This window comes from Tauraco erythrolophus, chromosome 19, assembly GCF_009769465.1.
Source record: "Tauraco erythrolophus isolate bTauEry1 chromosome 19, bTauEry1.pri, whole genome shotgun sequence".
NCBI classification, from domain to species: Eukaryota; Metazoa; Chordata; class Aves; order Musophagiformes; family Musophagidae; genus Tauraco; species Tauraco erythrolophus.
In genome coordinates, this window is record NC_141483.1 from 14,140,241 (window position 1) to 14,165,337 (window position 25,097).

General features: G+C 41.8%; 1 protein-coding gene across 7 annotated transcripts in view; it reads right to left on the reverse strand.

Annotated features, from left to right (window-relative positions):
• Positions 1-255: 255 nt before the first annotated feature.
• Positions 256-25,097, reverse strand: part of ATXN2 (ataxin 2) — a 51,287-nt gene continuing 26,445 nt past the window's right edge. For 2 of the 7 annotated variants that reach the window (XM_086623486.1, XM_086623487.1), the window contains 14 exons: positions 23,986-24,168; positions 22,280-22,468; positions 21,448-21,555; positions 20,466-20,536; positions 19,443-19,750; positions 18,873-18,936; positions 18,605-18,757; positions 17,871-17,937; positions 15,712-15,896; positions 14,965-15,097; positions 10,586-10,639; positions 5,082-5,227; positions 3,967-4,194; positions 256-590 (listed from right to left, as the gene is read on the reverse strand). In XM_086623486.1, the coding sequence (XP_086479612.1) occupies positions 387-590; positions 3,967-4,194; positions 5,082-5,227; positions 10,586-10,639; positions 14,965-15,097; positions 15,712-15,896; positions 17,871-17,937; positions 18,605-18,757; positions 18,873-18,936; positions 19,443-19,750; positions 20,466-20,536; positions 21,448-21,555; positions 22,280-22,468; positions 23,986-24,168 (2,093 nt within the window). In that variant the 3' untranslated portion in view covers positions 256-386. Of the gene's footprint in view, positions 4,195-5,081; positions 5,228-10,585; positions 10,640-14,964; positions 15,098-15,711; positions 15,897-17,870; positions 17,938-18,604; positions 18,758-18,872; positions 18,937-19,442; positions 19,751-20,465; positions 20,537-21,447; positions 21,556-22,279; positions 22,469-23,985; positions 24,169-25,097 lie in introns of all 7 variants that reach the window. The other 5 variants (XM_086623488.1, XM_086623490.1, XM_086623489.1 and 2 more) reach the window with 5 other exon arrangements.

The window sequence follows — 25,097 nt, forward strand, 5'->3', positions numbered from 1 at the left end:
CTCCAGGCCGACCGCTGTAAATTTAATAAAACCCCAGATCATTATAAACGGGCTACACAGACAGTCCATCCCCCACGGCAAAGCCACGGCAAAACCTGGGAAAGCGCCGTCCCACAGTGCCAGTGTCTGCACAGTTAAAGCCGTTTCTCTCCTCCAGCTCGAGAGAAGCAAAACCTTTGCTAAACTGGCCGAATCTCGCCCGCTGCTCCGGGCTGGCCGAGCGTCAGCGGTCTGCCGCCAGCAGCCTGCCGCGCTACGAGGACATCGTGCTTTTGGCTTTTTTTTTTTTTTTTTTTTTCTTTTGGTTGGTTTAATTTGTTTTGTTTGTTCTTTTCCCCAAATCTGGTTGACACCAGTTTTCTCCTCGCTCCCACGACCTGGCTCAGTTAAGGTGCAGGTCTCCCGGGCACACACTCCTCACCTGAAGGGTGCGTCATATAGGGGAAATGTGTTGTTGTCGAGACTGGAATGGGCTGTAGTGCACTTTGAGCGATGGCGGCTTGGGGACCACCAGGTGGCTGTGTCGTCATTAGCATCATTGGAGCATGGGCAGTTGGGTGAGAAGGAACCATTCCTGACTGTACATGAGCCTGAAACAAAGAGCTCTTTAGTACAATGGTCACAAGGAGGCATCACTCCCGGCCACATGACTGGCAAGTTTTCTCCAGCTGTACCAGTAAATCCAGAGATTTACTCTGTTTTTAACTAGATTAGCTATAGGGATTAAGTCAGACATCTTAACACAAAAATAATAACTAACAAAAAAAAAAAACACAACAGAAAAAAGGGCTCAAATCCTTAATGCTGGCTCTGAGTTACAGTCTCAGTTTTAGCCATTTGGGAGAAACTGCCAGCATCAAAACAGTGGGATATTTTAAAAACAAAACCAAAACACCTCAGCAACAAATCTTCAAAACAGCATTGTTGTAACCGAGATCAAAGCACTTCCTATGCAGAGGATGCACCGGGTACGGATACGAACTGCACAGGCGCTGGGAGCCGGGCATCCCTTCATTCCTTCCTCAGCTGCTCACAGCTCAGCTCCAACCTTCCTTCACGGCTCCCTGTCCTCGAAACCACTCTCTCCAGTGACCTGTGCCCACGGTATCGTTCATCTACGCAATCACTCTAGGATGAGTGATTTCATCCCTTTATACTGTTAGGTCAGCTTTGTTCTGTTTCCAGCTAAGCTCATCACAGCTAAGGTCCTTGTGTAATCTAAGCAATCATAGTTAAGTCTCGGCGGAAAAAGGAGATTAATCTTTACGATGGCTGATCACCTTCTGGCAAACAAATTCAGTAACTTGTCAGTTGGCTTCTCTGGGCAGTTCATGACTCTAGAGGTCGTCGTTTTTTTTGGTTGAAAAAGCTAGTAAACACTAGTTTCTTAAAAGCACAAAACAAAGGAACTCTCAGAGCTCTCAGTGGGTTTCTCTTACAAAAAAAAAAAAAAGCATTTCTATCTAAGGTTTGCTTTGTCCTTCTACCATATCCCATTAACAGAGCACTACGGTGCAGTAACTGCAGCTTCACAAGTTTCACATGCCAGTAAAGACAGATAGCAGGTAGTGGCTATAATTTTATTTCTTAAAGACAAAAGGGTTACTTGACTCATCACAGACATTCCTCAAACTCTTTATCAGACTTGCACTGTATTAGTAGCACTCGAGAAGCCTTTAAAGGCAGGAACTGCAATTCAAATCTCACTCTCGCTCTAAAAAAGGCTTGGAAGATAAGGCTGTGAAACAGAAATACCTTTCAGGATCAGCACCATTTTTACTTTGACAAACATGCTATTACAGCAGCCATCACTATAAAACAGCTATTCATATAGGAGTCGTATTCAATACACACACTGGATAAAAATTTTCTGCTGTGGCTCAAACGCTTTGCAAATTGGCAGCTGACAGTACTCTGTAATGAATTTTGAAGTACGGTTTCCCAAGTGAGATGTTTAACAGCTCAAGATTCACCCGATAACCTAAAGGGAAATTCAACTGATCCCCTGTGTTAGCCTACCTAAAATTCCTATTCCATGGTATTTCAGAATTGTGTTCAGAAGTTGGAAATGAGGCTGCTAGGAAACTATTAAATCCAGTGATTAGTTTCCCCACAATGGAATAATTACATGCATTTAAAAACTCTTACAGAACTGTAGTTATTCCTTCATCAGATATTTCTGAGGGAACTACTTCATTTCGAAAAGTCCGTTAGTTTGGTATAAGTATCACGGATTACAGATTGTAGTTTTCTCCTAAAAAAATTAAAGCAGAAGAGACTGCCCAAGTCAAAAATCAAGGGTGAAGCAGGCTTTGCCTGTGATTGCTAAAAACTCCTGACTGAGCAGTCAGTTCTGACTCAAAGTTTGCTTCTTAAGTGCTTGGCACACAGAAAGGCAGGCGACGGTGGCATCCTGCAGCGCGGGCACGGGCCTGGCCGTGACGTGTACGGCACATCTCACGTACAGTTTCACCTCGGAGCTGACCTTAAACCAAACACGTTTCATGTTTCGAGGCACGGCACTGAAGCAGGAGCTTCCCAGGAGACCCTTCTGAAGGGCTGCCTGCAAGGCACCCCCGAGAAGCTCTGCAACCTCGGCGTTCACACCAGTGCCATCACACCAGAGCGGAGCAAATATCTTGTTTCTGGCAGAAACCAGAGCCCGGGAGGACATGGCAAGATGCCACAGGAGTGGTCAAGTTTAAACATCCTCTCCTTATCCTCCCACAGTAGAAAAAGCAGAGAAATTAAAAGCCTAACAGAATAAAAAAGCTAAAAACTCAACATCAGTAAAACAATTCCTAAATAACTACTAATTCATTGGCTTAACTGACTGTCCCAGGGACCAAAGCAAAGATTTTATCAGAATTCTGCACGGGACTGGACACCTATTAGACTAACCTCCCTCATTACAGTTAGTCCACGATATCCCAAACTATTGTTAACCTGCACGAGAAGGCATAAGCCAGACACCAAGTACTTGGACTGCAGAAGAAACTGGGCAGGCAAATTACTGATTAATTGTCCGTTCCTTGACAAAGCACACTAAATCCATGAGATTTAGTAAACACCAGAAAATCCTTGTAACTCTGCTTTACGCAGAGCTCTTGATTAATCAAGCATGTGCTTCCCTTCCCCAAATCCTTTTTTCAGTGAGTTGACCACAAGAGAGCAGTTAAGAGAAGTGGGTTTCTGATCCTGAAGCAAGGACTGTTGTTAAGTTGCCCAACGACCATCGAGGATCTCCTGCCTAAGCAGGTCATTTAGAACCACGCACAGACACACGCACGCACACACACAGAGTTTTCTTTCAGCAAGGATTGTCTTGCAGTCATCTGAACTGAATCTCACCTATCTGCCACTGCAGTGCCTTGCCACTCCCTAGTAATCCTATGTAATATCCTTTATTGGATGTATTTGTAAAATTTGACTACAATGCAGAGCCTAAAACTGCCACCCAAAGCAGCAATTCAGCCTTCCTCCACTCAGCTCTCACCTCCGACCTTTCTGTATGCCAGCTCTTCCTGTGCTCATGCAGTGAACCTGAGTAGTGAACTGATTTGACTGAGAATTAGCCTAAAACGGGGGCAGGGAAGGCACACTTCAGCTGAATCATGTCCCCAGTCTGGTTTGCTGCATGGCCAAACAGTTCTGTGAGCAGAATGGTGGGGCAGGACAAAGATGGGAGCCGGGAACTGGGAAGAGAGCTCAATTTCTTTCAGTAGCAGTGCCACCTTAAGATGTCTTCATTAAACTACAGTTGTAGATGCACTGGGTGTTAGAAGCTGAGGTCCAAGTATCTTGTAAAATTCTAAATAAAAGCAATGTACAGACAGAAACCTAAATAACACAACAGGTAATCTGTGCTGAGAGGTGACAGTATGGAAATCACTTCAGCAGGCCCGACTGTCCTAACTTTTGTGGCATTAAGACATTTAGTCTTGAAGGTTGTTAAACTGTGTTTACCTGGGGGACATGGGCCATGTGTGGCGGATTGGTATATGCAGGTTGAACATGGGAGGGATGAATGGTGAAGACTGTTTGTTGTGCTGTAGGAAAACTATTTTGTGGAGACTGCGTATTGGAGCCTGGCGTCATGGAAGGTGGGGTTGGAGCTAGACCCGCGTGGTAAATTGCTGACTGCTGCTGTGGGTTTGCCAGGTGGAGTGCCTGAGCAGCCTGGTGCTGATGATGCTGCAAAAAAAGACAGAAGATCACTTAGGTTATGGTCTAGAAGCGAGACACGTTTCTTCTGTAAACTAGTGTAAGAAAGGTTTGCAAAACCACTCTCGACAGTGAACCTTTTAACTGGTGAATCTAAGGATCACCACACCTATGGTCACGAGGAAACTCGTTTCAGTTCCACCAGGCTCATCTTCTCCTTGCACTATAAAGTCATGTGAGCAGGATCCTGGAAAATGGAACCTAGACTGACAGGTAAAAACACGGAGACCCTGCAAACGTGGGGCTGGATACACTTCACAGCTGCACGTGGCAGCCCAAAGTTATTACCAGTAGGTGACTAAGGCATGCAGCACTATCACAAGGCCTATTTTGTTTTCATCTGCTTGTCTTTGATGCAACACAGTCAAACGCTTCTCAGCATTTATCTGCTATTTCCAGTTTTAACTCCATTCATATTAAAGCTCTGACAAAATTATGATCCTTTTTAATCGCAACATGGAAACAAGCTATACCTCATCCCCTGTGAAGAGGGAGAAAGGAATGGTTGGACTCTGACATGGGTCCTTACTAAGGAAAACGACTGCCACAAGTTTCCACGCTAGCTTATCTAACAAACGATGTCATGAGCCTACCACCTTTGAGTCCTAGCCACTGCAAGGAGAGAAAGCTTAAGTTATATAGCTCTACTTCCTTCCTTCCTTCCAGAATACCGAGGGGAATCTACACAACTCCTGTATGAGATCTGCCACACGTAGTTCGTTTGGGCCACTGCTCCATCTCACCGTTTTTCTCTCAAAGAAATCAATAAATTCATGTCAAGCATCAAACTGATGCAATTCCTTCCAGAAGAGCGTGCTAATTACAATTTAAAGACATTCACTCTCTCGAGTTGTTACCTGCACGGGGCTAGGAGCAGGGTGGCTTCCAGCATGTTGGCTTTGCTGCTGGCCAGTTGGTGTGGCAGAAGGCTGAGGATGCGGAGGATGCGGATGCAGGGTAGCATTAGGGTGGGCATACTGCTGAGCAAGTGAGCCAGTGGAAACTAGGATGAAAAAGAAGACCATTTAACAACAGATACAGAGCATGCACCTTATCAAGTCACCACCTGCATTTGAAGATTTCGCTATATCTCAAACATACTGTAAAAATATTCCCTCCCCCTTCTAAAAAAAAAAAAAATTATCTTGCAAATAGCTGAGTATCTTACCTTGCTTTTGTGTAGTTTGGTTTTGCAGGAAAGTCTATAAATAACCATAATTAGACAGTGCATCTTCCCTAGTTTGACAATGTAACAGATAGTACATAGAAAAAAGCAGTATTTCATCTTTGTTTTGTCAAACAGACCAGTTTAAAATATCAGATTTATCATTTTCATACAATTTAGTTTTTCCTGAAATATACTTTGCAAAGGTGTTACAAGCCATTTTTATTTCCACCATCCAAAAAATTCTTTGGCCTTATACCTGGCTAACCTCACCATGCTACTCTTCTGGAAATTGCTCACAGCACAGTCAGCGTGAAGTACACACACTGCACGGATGCTTCGGAGCTATAGGGACACACAGTATATACATAATGGCTGAGAAAACAGAGGCTGCTTGAGCATCAAATTTTTGCTGAAGTCAGTATCTTGTACTAAAATAACGTATCTTAACTATCCTCTCAAGGGAGTCTTTTCTGGATCACCACTGTTCTGTGAGCTTCTCAACACTGCCATGAAATTCTGAATTCCTTGAAACGGTAGCAAATAAGGTATGAAATTCTAAAAAAGGAAAAAAACTGCACAACAGAACTTTTGCACCAGTGAAACCACATCTGTTGCTACAGCCATAACAGTCTCCAACAACAAACTAATTATGAAAAAAAAAGAAATCCATCCTTGAGGAGTCCTGTCCTGTTCCGCTTCACAACGAGCCACGCTAAATAGTCTTTTTTTTCCACTTCTGAGGGAACCTAAGAAAGTATGAAAAGCCATAATGACAGCAAGTCTTCCTCTAAACACAGAGCACGCAGCCAGAAAGCGAGACCCTAAGAAAATGAAGATGCTTTGCCTGTTCCCTTCTATTGCTTCCAGAACTCGTGCAACGACCAGTCCGCAGTTTGCAACTACGCTTCTGCACGTGACAACGCGCACGACTCTCTCCAACGTCACAGCTTGTCAAGATGGAGGCCAGTTTCGCTGACAACACTGCTAAAAGACAAACAGTCCAAGCAAACTATCAACCTGCTCCTGGATCTGTTCCCTGCAGTTGTTCCTTATTTGTTCCGGTACCTTTTTGTTGTTCTGACAAGTTAATTACTGCTTAACTATCTACCGGGTTACAGCGGTTTTTAATGGGGTTTGTATTACGTGAGAATTTGATGGCCAGTGAAGTGCCCGTCTGCAGAATCCATGCAGGTTTTCTGCTGGTGTTTTCCTGCCCTAACTAACAAACCTGGAAAGCAGGGCACAGGGAGAGACTTGCAGTGCAACTGTTACGCTGGGATCACCTGTGCATTCACAACTACTGAGGAGCGTTATCTCACTTTCACAATTCACTGTTCACTGGGACTTCTGAGAGTTTCACTGTGCTGGGCAGCAAGTTCATGAATCCAGAGAACTGCCTGAGTGTATATAAAGGATGAAAGACAAAACGGGTGGTGAAAACGTCTGAAAGCACAACGCCACTCGGCACAGGCGAGTCTCAAAAGGACAGCAACCCCACCGTGCCCTGCCAACCAGCCCTGGCACGCTGCTACCCCATGCAAATACTTGTTTGCCTCCAGCTTGGTTTGCTATACAGCTTAGAAATACTAGTTCTAAAACAGTCAAACTCAGTAGAACACATCTAGACAGTATATGGAGATTTTTCTCCCCTGTACAGGCCCCCATGAAGGCGTCTCCTATGTAAAATAACTGCCCAGCACATTTAACTTCATCCCGCCCTGCTGTCTGGAAAGCTCTAGTAAGAGCAAACGGTCCAACAGTGATGTGCACTACAGTTTCAGGCTATTAATGCAGATGAACTTCATTTGTAACCCTAAACTCCTGCAGTTTGAGCTGATCCTAACTCGTGTGTGTACTTAAGCACGAGCATCCTCGTACACTACGAGCATTTCTGATTGACAGGTTTTGAAAACACTTTGGTATTTTCTATGCACACTGGCAAAACTACCAGCATCTTCTGCCACAGCACTTTGTTACACTTTCAAACGCAAAAAAAGTCTTTTTTTCTTTCATATCACTACTAAAATTCATTTTGCAGCAGCATCTCAACCGCGCTTCTACTTGACTTTCAGCCACCGCTCCTTCTGACATGGATCACATGAAAATTATCAATGGAAACACCAATCATTTTTATATGGAGTTTACGGTTTCCTACTGTAGGAAAATTTCTCAACCTCATTATTATACAACACTGAAAAAGGCCAGAAGATCTCTGACAAAATAATGTAAATAAATACATGGTGGGATTGACTTGTTTGCCAAAGGGCAAACCTTCCTCAGCCGCAGAGCTGGCACAAACGACTACAAATTAACTTCAACTCCTTTCTAGAGGTCTTAAAATGTATATGAAAATTAATTCCAAGTTGTAAGATATTCAAGGCTTCCCATATCCTGTCACATTACTTGTTAAGAGCCCCGAAATAACGTGGTACTCCCTTAAACCACTTGTGCAATTCATCCTTCATTTCTTTATAGCTGAGAGAAAAAGAAACTAAGTTTTTCTGAAGCAGACACATTATACAATGAAACTTCACAATGAAGAATTTCTCTCAAGAAACCAGTTAAACCGAGGAATAGTACCGTAAAGAACAGATACAGAAGTGAGGGGAGCATCAAGCTTTTGTCATAGTAGCAGCTCTTCCATAACCTTCTAATATCTCTTATCCGTAGCTTTGCATTTAAAGTACCAGATTTTTTTATACTGAAGAATTTGCATTTGCCCAGCTTCTCCTCTCCCCCATTTTGTCTTTAACAAATTACTCTAGTAAGCTCCCTAAGTCTGGTTAAAACTAGTTCAGATGCTGCTGCAAATTATGTTTTAATAGTGATTAAAAGTTACGTGGACACTTATCTAAATCCTGTACAGATGCTGCAGACAAATCAGGAACGGTGCAGGACGAGTGGCAGCCAAGTCTAAAATACGTGCACAGATCTTTGTTAATTCAAACCCAGAGTTCAAACTTCAACTCCAGAAATGTCCGAGGTTTTCCATGTTTAGCTAGTGCAATTAATAGTTCCTGACGAACCAATGAAAGCTGTGAGACACTTTTCTTGCAAAACAGTCACAAGAAATTCACCTGCTTAGCCATAATTAAAGCACTTTCACTGTGACTTTTTCAAGATTTTTTTGCCTGTTCATCGAAACAGCTCACTGCACTTACCAAATAGCAAACAAGGTAAGACAGGAGGTAGGGGAAAAAAAAAATATATATATCGCCAATTATCCAACATTTTCCCCCATTGTCAGTTCTTTGGAAATTTTCCAAATGGCCATCTAGTACCCAAGAAAGTGCTGAGAAAGCTCTAGGAAAGGACAAAACAGCTCTGTGTGTCTCCTTGCTGTGAGTAACCTGAGCTCATTCCAACAGAAATACACTGTTTTACACCCTTTAAGCCTTACGTTCCTCTCCCCAAGAAACACTCCCTGGGCTAAGCTGCTTCCCTTCAGCATCTTCTTCATCAAGGTGTTTCCTAACAGGTAACATGGAACCACACTAACCTTGCAGGGATACACAGTGAAGATAATGATTCAGGAATTAAGTGAGCAAAGCATCAGACGGATCGAATTACTGAATTCGACTCTACAAAAGCGGAAGCCATTTTTCCGAGGCAAACAAGTAGGAGTCAGCCACCAAACCCACAGAAGGAGCTGAAATCAAAAGAGGTCAGAGCAGCAGAAATCAAGCAGAACTCCCAGCTACAAGGGTAGAGGCAAAACCCATATGATGTAATTTCATATTTTCCCTGGTAGGAATTTCAATGCTGCCAATGGTGGTCATCGTTGGTCATCGTCCCAAGATGCACTGAAGAGCCTATTTTCGAGAACTGACCAGCGAACAAACTTCAAAACTATTGCCAGAGCCAGTAAGATGGTGAGGATAACTACATTTAAAAGACCTGAATGGTAGGAAGCAAAGAAATAGCAAATGTTTCTTTCATAATACAAACATTTAAAGAAGTCATTTTACACAGGTAGAGTGGACTCCACTTAAAAGATCATCCACGAAAGGAACGAGCTTATTAAAGTTATTTCAGTGCACCAAACCAAGACGCATGAAAACAGGACAGGTCAGCATCCCACACCACTAGTTCACACAGAACCATTTCTGTACATGAAACACAGGGAGTCTGTTCCAGAGGAGGTTTTTTTTGGAGAACAAGTGGTCTTTCTCACATCCCTTTTGTATGAGCTAACCCCCAAAAAACTCCAGAAGAGTGCCTGGCACAGGCTACGTGGATTGGAAAAAGATACGACGAGAAGTCCTGCTGCAGGACAGAAGCATGTTTGAAAATACTCTGAAACTGCTGTCCTCCTTTCTCGTGTCTTCGGTGACAACTACGGTTCATCCTGCAACCCCCCCAAAACCAGCTTCCTCTAAGTGCTCTGAACACCAAGATACGAGGCAGTGTTTTCCAGTTATCCGCCTTTCCCTGTACACTCATGCAACTGAAGTCTGTATTAGCTGTTGTGTACTGAGAGCATGGAGAACATCAGCCCCCCTCTCCCATCACCTACACTGATGGAGAGTCACCAGCTTGGGCAACGCCACACAGGAGCACAGGAGCCAGGGAGCGTAACTGGTATCGTTGATCAGCCAAGGAGGACGCATCCGATGCTACGCACCGGCAAGAAGCCCTCATCTAGTCGCTCTCTTCAGAATAAGGACAACTGCTTTCCTTCAGTGCCACCAAAGTAACTCTACTGAAAGCTTCCCTCACCTCAGCTGCAACTCAAGTTAGTTCCTCCCAGGGGCTCAGAACCTGAGCCACAGCTTTTTGAAGAGATGTGGCACGAGATACTTCTCGTTTGAGGAAGCAGATGAACTTGCCGAGTTTTAAAATCCCGTTTGGGCCACGAAAGAAAGGGAGTGAGGCAGGTCACCTAGGTTTTAAGCAGAGGCCATCCACGTGCGCTCACTTCTGGCTGCAGATGAAAAGACTGGGTAGTAAAGTCAGAGATTACTCGGCATGCAAAATACATTTTCAAAGACTGACAAATCAGCTTCCTGTGGTCACGTAAATCTGTTGAACAGCTTCACTCCCCTGTCCATGGAAAGGAACCTTCCTGCGTTTTCCACATACTGGTTTGGTGCAAGGAAACTTGTTCCCTCAACACGTCCCATTCCTTTAACATCTGTTCTTTAGAAAGTGCTTTTCTGTACAATCAAAATTAGTACAAAAAACCCAACTCACTGGCAAAGTAGAAAGAAGGGCCTGTCTCCTTGCTGTATGGTATTTTGGGACATGCTGAATTTGGGAAATAGAAAGGTAAATTAGCCTCTTGCCACGTGCATACTTCCCGTCTTCTGGAAAGGTCAGCATCATTTTTGTTTCTTTTTTTTTTTTTTCTTAAGATTGTAGAACCATGCAGATATTTTTATTTACTTAGGTGCTATTAGATCTGGATATTTAGTTTTACAAATGAGTGGAGATGCAACAACACAAGTCTCAGGTAAACCTTCCTTCTAAACTGTGACACTGAGGCCTCCAGTTCTTAATTAACACCAAAATATACTTTATGTCAATTAATGGTCTATTACAGTCCACTGTAATAAGAAGGTTAAAATGTAATTACATTAAAACAGAAACTGGCCCCTTGCTTTTTCAGCTATATCACTGTCATTCTTAACAGTTCCAAGACACCTTTGGTGACTGGTTCACTCTTAGTCCCTGGAGAATCCTCTGAAGTTTACATTATATCCACCATTGCACTATCAGGGTAATAGAATTTACTCTACTGCTGAGACAGAAACCAGATAAAGTTAGAGACAACACCAGACCAGTAAAACATATGCAGGAGGGGAAAAGGGAAGGGGAGAGCGGGGACAGGAATGAGAGCACAAAAAACAGGAAATGCATCTGTATAAAACCAAGGTCTGGTTTTACACAGGTTTTAAACACAAAAGTTTTGCAGAGGACCCAGTTATCTGAAAAAACAGGCAATTCAGCTCCGTGGTAAAACTAACACAAGTGCATTGTCACAGGAACGAACACATCCACCCTCTACTTGGGTAACTGAATTTTCTGCTAACAGCACAAGACGAGTTTAGGTCTTTGTACGACACAGACCAAGCAGTCCAACTGCAAGCCGTGGCCACCAAGCTCTACCAGCCCAACGCCACTGGTACTGGGGAGATCACGCAGAGCCAACACTTCCCAGACAGACGGTGTGTTCTGAAACCCAGAGGTGCGGGAGGGCAAGAGCGACAACTCCGCGTTCAGGCACGTGCGTGTGGCAGCCAGAGGCACGAGCACTGCCCTGCTGCAGCAGTGCCTGCACTTCACACTTCCCTTGGTAAGGGCATCTAAGTGGCTCACGTCTCCAGAAGTTACGAGCTGAAGTGTGCAATAGACGTTTTTATCGTCTGGCTGGTAGACAGGAAGAAAGATATTTGCTTGAACATTGTCCTTCCCAATTGTGTTTTGAGGGGAAAAACCCAGTGATTTAAACACTCCTCTGTCACACATTTAGATGGGTCTACTGGTGACCACGCAGCTCAGCTGCTTTGCTTCTCTTGAGCTCTTGTCAACAGCAGGTTGTGAAACAGAAACAGGACACTGTACCGACTGGCAAGCAAATCCCAGAAGTGTAGAAACATCCCAGTAAACAGCATTAGACAAAAATACTTTTCTTTAAAATGGAGGAGTGCTTATCAACAAGTGTTGGTCACCGCACATATTCTGGATTCAGCTATCTCTTCACGAGACAGGAAGGAAAACAAAACCCAAACTTTTGGCAGCAAGGGTGGTTCACTTAATGGATGAACGGGCACTTCTCTTGCAGGCAGTTACTACTTGCCACAGACTTTCGACTTGTCCCAAACCATTAGTGAAGAGAAGTTTCAGATTTCACCAGAAAACATTTCACACCTTAAGAAAACTTCATAAGCAGTGCCCCCCAACCCCCGTCTCTCAGTGCGGCTGTCCTTGCAGACATCTTCTCTCTACCACATATGCAGGAAAAAAATTGAGTAAATTTTGCAAGAATTATCTCAAAGAAAGCACTAGTACCCTGAGAGATAAAAGGGCACTATAACTCACTGAATCCTGATATCAACTGAGGAAAAAAAAAAAAATTAAAAAGATTTTTATTTTTTTTTAAATCAGATTCCAATTTTAAAGAGCCAAAAGGAAACCTGAGAACTTGTTTGAGCAAGTGCTCCAGAAATCAAAAGCAGCAGTGGTTGTTGTTTCTCAGGAAGTTGTTACTCTGTACTTTCAAACTAGTTTTAAGAGAGGCCCAGAATCGAAGTGCATTGGTATATTTAGTTTAGAAATACTGTGGGTAAACTTAAGACTCCCAAAACACAGAACGTAAGTTATGGATACTTCCTTATAGCCACTCAGTCAGATGTGAATGATTCCAGCACGTTGTTCTTTTAGCAATGTACTCCATAAGCAGCTTATGTTTGTCACCTTAGGCATGCCTACGTTTTTCCCAAGCGTTCCCGTATCGACAAACGGAAGCTGAAGCCCAATGTGTTACAGAGGGACACGTTCTGAGGAAACACGATCTGTCTAGGCAAGGTCTTGGAGCACTCAATACATGGAAGGCTTGCAAAAATCTGAATTGAGACAGTGCTGTGCTACATCAGAAGTCACTTCATGTGTAGCTAACTAAACCTTGTAGGCTAAGGGCACGTTTGAGCCAATTCATGCTCACTAGGCAATAAACGCACCTGCACGTGGCAAGAACATACTCAAAAAAGTGTCTCATACAGAGTTCATGATCCACCTGGGTTGAATGGTTTCAAGAACAAGAATTCCAAGCACTTGATCATCTATTGGGAAGGCAGGAGAATATTTAGAAGAGTCACCAAGTAGCTACTTGAAAGAACACGGGAGGACATGCCATTTCTGTTAAATTAGGTGCTCTTGGAAAAGTAATATTTAATTCCATGGCAGGAAATACCAAAGAATTCTCAAGTTTGACCCAACTCAGTTGTTTGCACTGGTAGGTAGTCAGATACCTACAACAGACAAGCTGCAAAACCAACACAAATTGAGATCTAACAGTTGTTAAGCTAGAGTATCAGTGAAAAAACTATTCAGACATCTGATCAAAGCCAACCAAGGGAATGGGCTCGTACTTCAATGCTGTTGAACCCACTGGTTACAGAAGATAAGGATGGTGCACAATGGGAAATTGCTAGGAAGTCACATGCAATCATTCTGAATCAAATCTCAGATTATCTCATGTTTGGTTTTATTTTAATCAGGATTTGAGAGGAGAGTTTTCGCCAATAAAGGTCTGAAAGCCTTTGATCATTCACTTTATGGGAATTCTATTTAATCTAATGAAAAAGCAAACAGAAGATCTGTTTACATGGACACCTCAAGCACAAGAGTTGAAAAGATCAAAGTAATACAATTAGCAAGGACCTGTGAAAGACTTAATCTCTACAAGTAACTTCCATTTCAGCTTCAGCACAAACGAGCTGAAACGTTCTTCCTCCAAGTGTCAAAAGAGGTTTCTCTCTCTTATTTTTTTCTTAGCTATGTTACCATACCACTGCAGAGATCTGACAGGGTGTTTTCAGATGGGTAAGACACAGACTTTTTAAAATGAGAATTAATTTCACACTAAACTTTGGATTCTTAGCCTTGTAAGTTTTCGTGACACATCGTGGACTTACATTAAGTTTAGCAGTGTAAAACTAAGCACCGGAAAACATACAAAGATGTCTAAAGGTACAGAAAATCTTTTATTAGAATCTAAGTCAATAATATATGTGACCCAATAAAAGTCTTCCTCAGATGCTATAACAAGTATTGAAATGCCACGTTTCCAAGAGACCATCTGCTGGTTTTTGACATTTTATGACAATTTCCAAGCCTTCTAGCAACCTTGTTTCTACCTCTTTCAATAGCATGTTTTGCAGTGAGTTTTTTTTCCTCTGAATTGGGCATTGATTTATCATACATTTATAACGCTTTAGAAGTTCTTTCACATTTTACTTTGTAACAAGGTAACCCACATTTTCAGCACTTCACTGTAGGTGAAACATGCCCATCTGATAGTGCTGGAGACTAACTGTCAAAGTCAGAGCAATACATGAGCTGTTTCGTATACTTATTCTTGACTTACCAAAAAAGAAAGGTAAGCAACACATGTTTTATTTTGCTTAAACAGCAGTGTTCACACTGTTAATAATGCTAGTAGTATCATAAAGACAGCATTTCACTAGTTGTCAGAACTAAAGTCAAGTTTTGAAACTGAGGTCATAGCCTTGCAATAAAACAAGTCCTAATTATAATCAAGAAACAATCAAGGGATGTTGTGTCAAGAGCATCAAGAGAACTTGAACAAACTTCTTTCAGCAGATATTCTTTAGCAGCTCCCAGGTTGAAATTTCATCTTGGTCACTGGCATCCTACTGAAATCAGCATACTTGAGTTTTCATTTTAACCAGGTGGCTCAGTTTTCAACGCTCTGCTCATCATCTTATGAAACATAAACCACATTTACTGGTGTAATCTGAGTGATACCCACGTTTGAAGCTTGAGATTAAATACATCCCTGCACAACGTAAGAACTTAAAAAGTTACATATAACACAAAACGTTTCCTACCATACATAGCATGCGTCTGTTCATGCGCACCATACTGTGTTGCAGAAGAAGATACTAAACCAGGCTGTGCGTGTGCTGGTGGTGCCATCATTCTAGCATTGCCCTGTATTACAGGGCTATAAACATGAGGATGCTGCATTCAACAGAAATAAGAAAACAGACAGTTAATTGGAGGACTATTACCAAGAAACTAGTGTCATCTAACCAGTAATTATGTACTTAAAAACAGTAATAGCTTGGTCTTACTCGAATGCAGAGGATACTGGAGATTTCGTACTATCACAATTACCCCAATTGCTTCTAAAAACGTAAGGACGTTTTCTGCAGTGGGCTAGAAACTGACAAAAGCCATTGGCAGATCTAATTTTTGCCACTCTAATAATGTAGTAAGCTTATGTATGCAATTATATATTTATCCAACTACACATGTATATTTAAAAGCCTTTGAATTAAGAGGAGTACATCAAATAGTTTATTTTTAGAACACATAAGTAGGAGATGAACTGGCCATGACCTGAAAGGAATTCTTCAAAGAGCTAAAAAGGTAGTATCAATAATAAATGCCAGCTTCTAAACCGACCTTAAAATTTCTTACAGGCTTTGAAGCCCCATTACAACACCACCAAGTATGTTCTAGAACACAGAAAGTGTTCCGACTTCTTGTGATGGGAAACAATAGGGTATTTAGCACTGAGCCACTTAATTATTTCTGGTTTGACTTGCCACGTACGCCAAAAGGACTCTTACCTGAGACTGGTAGTGTGGCACATGCTGCACAAGAGGCTGATTAGGAAACTGCTGGGGACTATACGCAACATATTGTGTTGAGTAAGCAGGTGGCGTAGCTACAATCGGAGGGCCTGCTGCTGAGGCAGGATGCATCATGGTGCTCTGATGATGTTGGTCTTGCCGTTGCTGTGGCATATTTGGTACTACAAAGCAAAGAGTGCCTGACATTAGAAACACAGGGTGAAGAATGACGGTCTTCCTGAAAGGCGTTACATTACGACGTCTGTGTGACCAAGTGGCACATCCTCACCCCTCGCCTTTAACCACATATTGAGCTCTATCAAAAAGGAACGGCTCGGAAAGGAGTTCCTCCAAGAAACATTTGATTTTCGTCACTGCCTTTGAGCCGTGCATATGGCCACAAACACAGGCCTGCTTTTTTTGTGAAGGAAGGAGGAAAGGTGGAGGGAGAGAAAGCCTGGTAAGAATCAGTAACAAGAGAAAGATTGTATCAGGATACCTACTTTAATCAAATTTTATCCCATCCCCTTCAAAAGGCTTAATTTACTACTCAGCAACTGTTCCATCAACTGTAAAGCCGAGTCTGTTAACATTACTTGTGCTTATGGCTGAGGAGTTAAGAATAAAGGTCTCCACGTGCCACAATTTGAGGTCTTCACATATTTTAAGCTCTGTGCTACCCCTCAGGATAGCAGAAAGCAACTTTTAGGTCGCAGTCAACACTGAAGGGGACAAGTCAACATATAAGGAGTAGGAATAATTAGAGGAAAGGAAGATTAAGAGAGCTGAGCACTGTAGTGTGGGACGCCCTGAGCTATCCTGGTAAGATGACCAACCGAACCACAGCAGCAAGGCACTCAGAACAAACTAATTCCCTACAGAGCGACAGGGCATGAGAGTTCAAAGTGAGCTCCAGCTCGCTGCAGTGACACTGCAACTAGTAACTATGCTAACTCAAGCACCTGTAAACTCCACTGCGGTGTGCAACAGACCCCTTACAGAGAGGAAAGGAGGGAAATGTCGAAGATGTCAGTAAATTCACTCAGTGATGACTGTATTTACACTGCAAATCGACAACAGAAAAAAGTAAATACAGGATGCAACTCGAACCACGTAAAGGCACTGAACTGTAACCCACGCAGCTCCTTCAGGGCTATGCTGCATACAGAATGGGTACGCAGAAAACAACAGAACTTCAAAAAATAATTCAGACTAGGAGAGCGGCCTCACACAGCAAGTGAGCATGCAGCAATATATTTCTGATTAAAACAATCAGTGTTACCAACCAGAAGATTTCATGGGTTGGCCACAGTAAAGTTAGTGTGTTTCAAATTCGAAATACATTGCAGGTTTTTGTCTTCCCTACATTCATAAAGGCTACTTGTTTCTTTTTAAACAGCAGAACTCTTTTAAACAATTTCCTCCTCCAGTGACTGGAGCTGCAGCACTGGAACCTATCATCGTGAACCACTGTGTAAAACTGCAAGAAAGCATGCACTGTGTAGAATCAGAGCATTATCCGAAACATGACTGTAAAAACAAGACCACCATTTTTCGGCTCCCTCGCTGCACTGCACAGAACAGAGTGCATCTCGCCACACATGTTCTCGCCTCCACAGCCACAGGTGTCACTTGTTAAGAATGTGGTATTGTTAGTCCAGCTGTTCAGTTACTGTTGCAGAAGGAATGCAAGAGAACAAACTGGAACTAGCAGAAAGTTCTTTCCGGAAGAGTAGCACAGCATACTCTTAAGGAAGAAATTGTGCTTTTGCTTGTTGACAAAAAAACCCTCTACTAAAGCACCATTCAGGGCTCTGCTGTAAACCAGTGCAGAAAGTTCCCTTTAAACAAAACCGTTAACGTTTACAAAATACAGGAGAACAGCTTACCCTGACGTTCCAAGTAACAGAGATGTTTTCCCGTTTGTCAAATCAGATTCCAAACCAAGCAACTCCCCATTACTCAAACTTATCATGTTTTGGCTGAACTAGTTTATCTAGAAACGCACTAGCACTTCCACTTACTTCCCTTTATTAAAAACAGCATTTAAAATATCAATGGAAACCAAACAAATACGGATTAGAAAGCACACAAACATTTGTAATTTATTCATGCTGCATGCAGACTAAGAACCAAACAGGCAGTATTATTCTCACCTTTACCTGCTCTATATGTCTTGGCTTGGTTCACTGGCATGGGCGTCATGGGAATAGGATACAAAGGCTGCAAGAGAAGGAGGAGTTGAAGCTATGATATTCTTTTAAGAAGTGAGTGTGCGCATCTGGGTGGGGGCCCCACTCAGCTTTTGATGTGTTTTACTCTGTTATGTTACATGGTTTAGTGAACTCTCTCTAACCTATGGTATTTTCTTGGATTCCTGTGATTAAGTCTGCATGTACAAACAACTAAGACCATATGGTTTGCAATAACCAGTCAAGTAATGATACTACTGCTACTTCAAGCAATGTACTAAATCAGATTGTTTTCCAACAGTTAGATTTGAAATCCTAGTAATCCCTACAACAATCAGGAACTAGTGGGACACTGCTGGAAGCTAAGGATGAAGAAACAGTTGCTTAAAACTTAAGAGAGTAAGACTACGCTTGGAGGACCGAGGAGGAAATCTGCACAGTTTAGCAATAAATATGAGTAAGAACTGCTGGAATTCACAAGTGTTTGAGACTACTGGAACACCTAGGTTGAGGGACCACTGGGAAAAGTCAGTATTTACGTAGCTACAAGTTAACAACAATGTAATTGTGCCTATATTTACAACAGTAATACAGGCTGTATCATTTCACTGTGTTAACTCAGATCTCCTAAGTCTCCCCAACTTGCTGACAATCACTGGAAAAGCGTTAACGAGTTTGGAGCATACGCTGCACTTTACCTGCACGCCTGGACTCACTGGAACCGGATACATCATATTTGGTGCAAAACAAACAGGCTGAGTGTACACTGGGGTTGGCTGCTGATGACCCACCATGGAGGGGCTAGGCTGAGCTTGCGGACGAGGGGAGGTTGGTGTAGTAGAAGGTTTCGGCTACAAACAGAGTTCAGCAATGCGTGTGCAAGATTAGCTTGATTATTCTCCAAGTGAAAGGTTTACTTATAAAGAACTACACAAAGGCAACGTTAAACAGTATCAAATAACTTACTTGAGCAAAAGATCGAGGGTTGAACTCTTTTGCGTTAGGATTAAGTGTTGATTTTCTAACTTGCCTAAACGCAAAGAACAAAAAGTTACATTCAGCATTATTCTGTTACAAGCGTATCTGTAGAACTCCCTAACAATTAAAAATTAGAAGAGATTTAATACCTCATTTCCATCTGTGAGTCAGGTTGTTGAGAACTCAAACAACAAATGGCATGCAAAAAACCACTCTTGCTGACAGTACTCTTACTGCATTTGTCTATAAAAAAGTTCTCCTGCTGTTGATACTACAGCTCACGTGAGCCAGGAAAACATTTAAATAAGCATTTAGATACGGATCTAGGATCAGATCTAGGAGGACATCAACAGGACCAGAATTCTATATGCAGCAATGCCACTGACTCACGAGGTAACTCTCAGTGCAGTCATTTCAGCTGTTGTCTCCTCTGTGTAACACAGAGAATTTGTATCACCCATATAAACAGTAAGATATTACACATTCACAATAGTTTTTTCTACAAATGGCTAAAGGCTAATAACAGACGTGCTTATTCTGAAAGGCATAATTACTCACTCAGAAGTATCCTTCTTCTCCTCTTTATCCTCTTTATCTTGTTTACTTCCAGGCCCAGATGTCTGTACACCTTGTGAAGTTACCTCAGGCCCTCGCTTTTGCTCAGAACTATTACTTATTGAAGGAGAAATACTTGGACTATTAGGTTTGCTACTGCCACCGTTAGAGTTAGTATTACTGCCAGTTTCTACGATAGATTCTTTAGGGCTTGTTTCTGTCTTTTCTTTAACTATATCTCTTGATTTTTCACCTTCTCGGGTTTTGTTTAGCAGCTGATCCACTGCATCTGAAGAGGAACTTGACTGTAACTGAAAAAAAAACCCCAAAGAATATATTCAGTAAATTGATACACAGAACTAGGGAGAGACAACCTAATGCTATCACATACACAGAGTAAAATACAGTCCCATAGGCCTCAATCATCTGGAAATTACCTTTTAAAACATACATTTCCATTTCTGCTAGAAAAGACATCTATGAACACTGAAAATGTCTTAAGCCTACACTGTGAAAGAAGCTATTTGGCGACTCAACTGACCTATAGGTTGATTAGGAAGCGACAGGAAAGCTTAAGACAATCCTCTGGACTCACTCCCCTGTGTGACTTAAGAGTAACACTTGAAAAGTTAATCTGCTGTAATAAACCATCATAACCAGGAAATAAGTAATACGAATTCATCTTCAATTTTCCTCAGCAAAACCCTTTATGTAATTTTGAAACAGCTCTTCCATATGGAGTGAGATGTGCTAATTATTTGTACCTAACAATCAAACAGGTTTCAAGTACTATTTTCAGTGTCCAGTCAATATGCACATTTACGTGTATTAGGCAATTGTACTAGCAAGAGTCAGCATTGATTTTATAATATGTAGCATGAGTTCTTACAGATATTTTCATAAATTAAGCATGAATAGTAAGGACCTGTTTTCCTGCTAACACATTCAGTGTATTCAAGTCACTAAAACAATCTGGATGCACATTAGAACTATGATACCATTAAGTTAATATACAGAGACACTTACCCTAAAGTCATTCTTAAATTTCTTTAAATCATCAATCTGTTTTCTATGTTCTGAAACAATTGGAGATACACCTGCCAAACATAAGACCAACATTGTCCAAGTGTTTTTAACACAAGTCTTACATACAACCCCTACACATTACTAAGGCTGCAAAAAGGTAACGCCTGCATATCTAAAAATGAAATACAGTGATATCATTTCATCTGTAGCTTGGTGTAATTCCATGAACTACGTGTATGAGCACACAAAAGTACTCTGTGAAACCACAGCATTACGTAACTGACATATCTATAGCTCTAACGAATCACACCAGGACAGAAGCCCTGAGGTGCAGGGACTGCAGAACTCAGCTGAACACAAAGCAGCACGCGATAAAACCCTCAAAATGCGACATGCCAGCGTTTCAAGACACAGCAAGTAAAGGTGAAACACTGATCAAGGTTAGGTTTACAGTTGGATTCAATGATCTTAAAGATCTTTTCCAACCAAAATGATTCTAAGATTCTAAGTTCAACAACAGGAAAAGATTTTTTTTGAGAACTGAATGAAAAAACAATGCCAAAATTAAGGCATAATAGGAAGCAGTACAGTTGCAAAAAACTATGCTGACCACGGCGCTCAGAAGTATTGTGAGCATAGCTCAAAGCAGAAACACCCATTCAGTCTGAAGACAGCTAAAAAGCAGCTTTGTGAGCAGGAAAAAGAAAGAAGGAAGGGGGGGGGGGGAAGAGAGAGAGAGAGAAGGAAAAAAAAGAGCATTCACATGAGCAGCTCTACACTTTGTGTCGATGAAACGAGTCAAGAAAAACATTTCAAATTGTAGGCCTGCCCCTTCCTAACTGCACGACCGAATTTTCGCTACAGAAGTCGCAGGCCAGATTGCTCCAAGTCTTCCTTAAAACGCTAAATCAGTCAATATGGCAGGTTTAGTGCTTGGAATTCCTGCTTTTCTCAAGTATATATGAAAACTTTTAACACAAACCTTTGCTTTCAGGTTTAGGAAAAACAGGAGAAGTCTCACTTGGCTTTATATTCTCCTTGTTTCCAGTTGCAGAATTTTGCCTCTGGTCCTGAAGCCTTGTATCTTTAGCTAGAAAAGAAATTGCCAAAGTTATTCTCTTACACACAACTCGAACTGACCCAAGAGAGATGGCAAGATAGAAGGAGAAGAGAGATTTAACCATGTTTAGCTTACAAAAGAAAAACCTTAAGTTACACATTTTCTGACACCTGGTTAGGGCCTGGAGGGTTATTCTCCCCCCTTCCTCACTCTACTGTCTTTAAACCAAATGAGAAAGTCCCAGACAAACACAGCCCTCTCATCATACACAGAACTTTAACTAGGCTGAAAAATCTACAAACTGAGAGCAAATTATTTTCAATAATCCAAGCTCTTCACGCAGAACGCTACAAAGATTTGAGAGTTCTCAGACATTTGACTGTGCTCTTGAATGTGTCTCCCCCCCCTCTCTCCTTCTTTTCACTATTCTCAAAATATCCTTTGAAACCAGTGGCCTACATTTCTTTAAATTAGAAAACAGCCAGGCACTCAGTTTGAAAAACGTCCTCAATGAAGTCAAACACCTGTAAGCCCATACTCCTTAAAGGGCAGAAGAAATTAAGCATACATACTTATCAAAAGCCTCTCTCCATCCTTAGTTTAAAGCTAGCACTACGAGTAAGGGGTCTCACTACACAGTAAAATTAAACACATCAGAAGTTTTCCTATCATTTAGAAAGCAGCTTTGCTCTTCTATAGCCATTGTCAGGGATGAGTGAAAGGGAGCGTTTGCAAGCTAGTGGGAGTAACTTACCTTCACTGGAAGGAGTAACTGCTCTGTTGGATGCAGGGCTGGCAGGTGTAGGAGAGGCAGCTGGAACAGGCATGGCAACAGATTCAGCGGGAATAGTACCAGGCTGAGGAGAAGGCAGAGCTGGTCCCGTGGGAGTGCTGCTCTGCCTTGGAGACCTAGGCCTGTGTGTTTTAGGGGATAATCTCGGAACTAGAAACAAACAGGAAAAAATAGTTATAGGATAAGTTTCCCCATCTGCTCAGCAGTTTGCTTATTTTTAAAATGACTAAAAACATGCTTTAAAATACTTAGTGGAACATTATATAGTAAGTGAAAACCTGTTTACCTTCCAGGTACATCTCCTAGCTTTTTACAATGCACCATTTCAGATAAGTGGTGCAATTTTTCTGCAGATTGTCCCCTAATACATATCACTGCCCTGTAGTCCCACCATGAAAGTGCAAAATGCTCCCCAGCCCCCCCGTAGTACCACTACAACAGCTCACATTAACACAGTTTCAGGCAGAACAGAAAAGGTGGTCAGGTCTCCATACAAACAGATGTAAAACAGTTTTTTAAAAGGGCTGAAAAAACACATCCGTTTTACAGCGTCCTCTTTTGGAGGTTTGCCAGCTGAAAAAAAAACAACATATCCTATTGAAAGAAGATTATTTGATGTATACTTTTGCCCCTGTGTTAACGCAGCAAGGAAAGATGTATATTCTTTAAATGGTAAGTTGTACCTCCTGCTTCCTGCTCATCCCACCGTGGTTAATTAGCTGCTTTATATCATATATTAACTTCAAGTGAGCGAGGAGAAAGGTAAGTCGTTTAACAGTCCTACTTGCATGTTAATAATATATTAAAGTGGAGGGTGGGGAGGGAAGATGAAGCAGAAATAATGCCAGAATAGAAGAGTTTAAATCTTTTCCACAAGGCAACAGGTCTATGGGGGTCTAACTTGTACCTTCTTCCTGAAAAATGCATTCCCACTACACTCCTCCGGAATTCTAGCACTGCTAAGAAGTATCAGACTCTAAACTGTCACTCACTTGCCCTTTGACTCAAGCAGGCGCCCAGCTGCTGACGACTCACTAGAACACGGTCCCAACTACAGAAGCTCAAGACTAGGGTCTGTGTCACAAGACTGAGCTTTAATTTTGAAGTATTACAAATAAAGATGTTAACTGATTCAAAAATAAGAAACGCTGACTATATCTGCTACTACAGGACTTAGACAAACACAAAATGACCACTTAAAACCTGTATCATTTTTAAAGGAAAAACATATCGAACTTAACTTGAACATCACTTAATCTTCTTAACACCAACCTTCCTCTATCCAAACACCTCCTTCATTTGTAAACCACAACCCAGTTACACTGCCATTAACCAAATGGAACGTATGTAACTTTTCTTCTTTTCAATAACTTTCCTGAAAATTACTTCTTTCAACAACTAATTCCCTAATTCCTTCTGTTCTCTTCAGGCACCATCTGACTTAACCTCTCTGCATTTAAAACAACACTGCACTTGAAGGATCAACTCACCAGCTATTTTACTAAGCTATTTGGGAACATCCTTCTCCCGCATCATCTAAGCAAGCTAAGTTAGCAGACCAGTGTTTATTCAGAGCCTGAATCATCTACAAATGCAGTATTCTGCTTAGCATTCACACTCTAAAGTACCCCTGGCAAGCCATCTGCAATAAGCCAAGCTTTACCTACCCCCACTGACAACTGATGACCACGTCCCACCTGAAGGGCTGCCTCGTGCCACTGCAGTAGTAGATGCTTCCCCTGGTGCATTATGAGATACAAATTCTAAGCCACTTGAAATTGTACCCCTACCAGTAGAGACTCTGTGACCTCGAGGGTGCCGTTGTGCCTTAGGAGACATCCGTGGAGGCCCTGAGAAAAAGAAGACAACCCCACACAATAAGTACTTAACGTCCGTCACTAAGAGTACCCAAACATACTATCTCGTTTTAAAACTGGATTTAATCTGATAACTCTCAATAATGGAGTAATACAGTCAAGAAATTTACACTGACATCGACTAGAACCGGGGATCCACGAGACTAAAAAGGTCCAGCCATTGGTCCAGCCAGACTACCAACACACTCGTCACCTCGCTATGACAGCTCACGTTCATTGATATTTATAAACTTTATCAGAATTGAAACAGATATGCAAGTCTTGGATTTAAAATATTTGAATCCAAGTATCGAATACTGCTTACTGCAAGACAAGCCAAAAAGCTTAGTGGCCCAGCTGCCCCTGGATAAGCACAGTTCCAGGCTACCAAACGCTTTCCAGAAAAGAAAAAATTTCCATCGCTTTTGTCAGGTGGTCAGTGATACCAAGCATTTACAGAGTAGTCACCGCTGGCTGACCAATGCTCTTGGGGAATTTAAGCAGAGCATTCTGCACCGAGGCTAAATTGCCTGCAGTAGGTCACAATTCATTTACAAGTCAGCAAAATTGCAACTAAACAAGTTATTGTTATCCCAAGGTTCAAGTCATGCATGTTTAAAGCCAGAAGCTAAAGTCATAAGTGAATACAGCAATTCTGAACAGCTTACACAGCTGCCACAGAATGGTTATGCTCAAGCCTAAGCAGCAATACCGTTTCTACATCCTAACAAACATTGTCTTTACAAGATCACTCAAACGTTGATACTTCAAAAGGAAAAACTGTGTATGAACAGAAGACAATCTGGCTGATTACAGTTCATTTTTAATGTAAGTCAACAATAGAGAAAAGTTCAGATAACGGCTTTTTGCTTTCAGATAAGGCTCTGAAATATCAAGTACCTCTTCTGGTTACAAAAATCTTT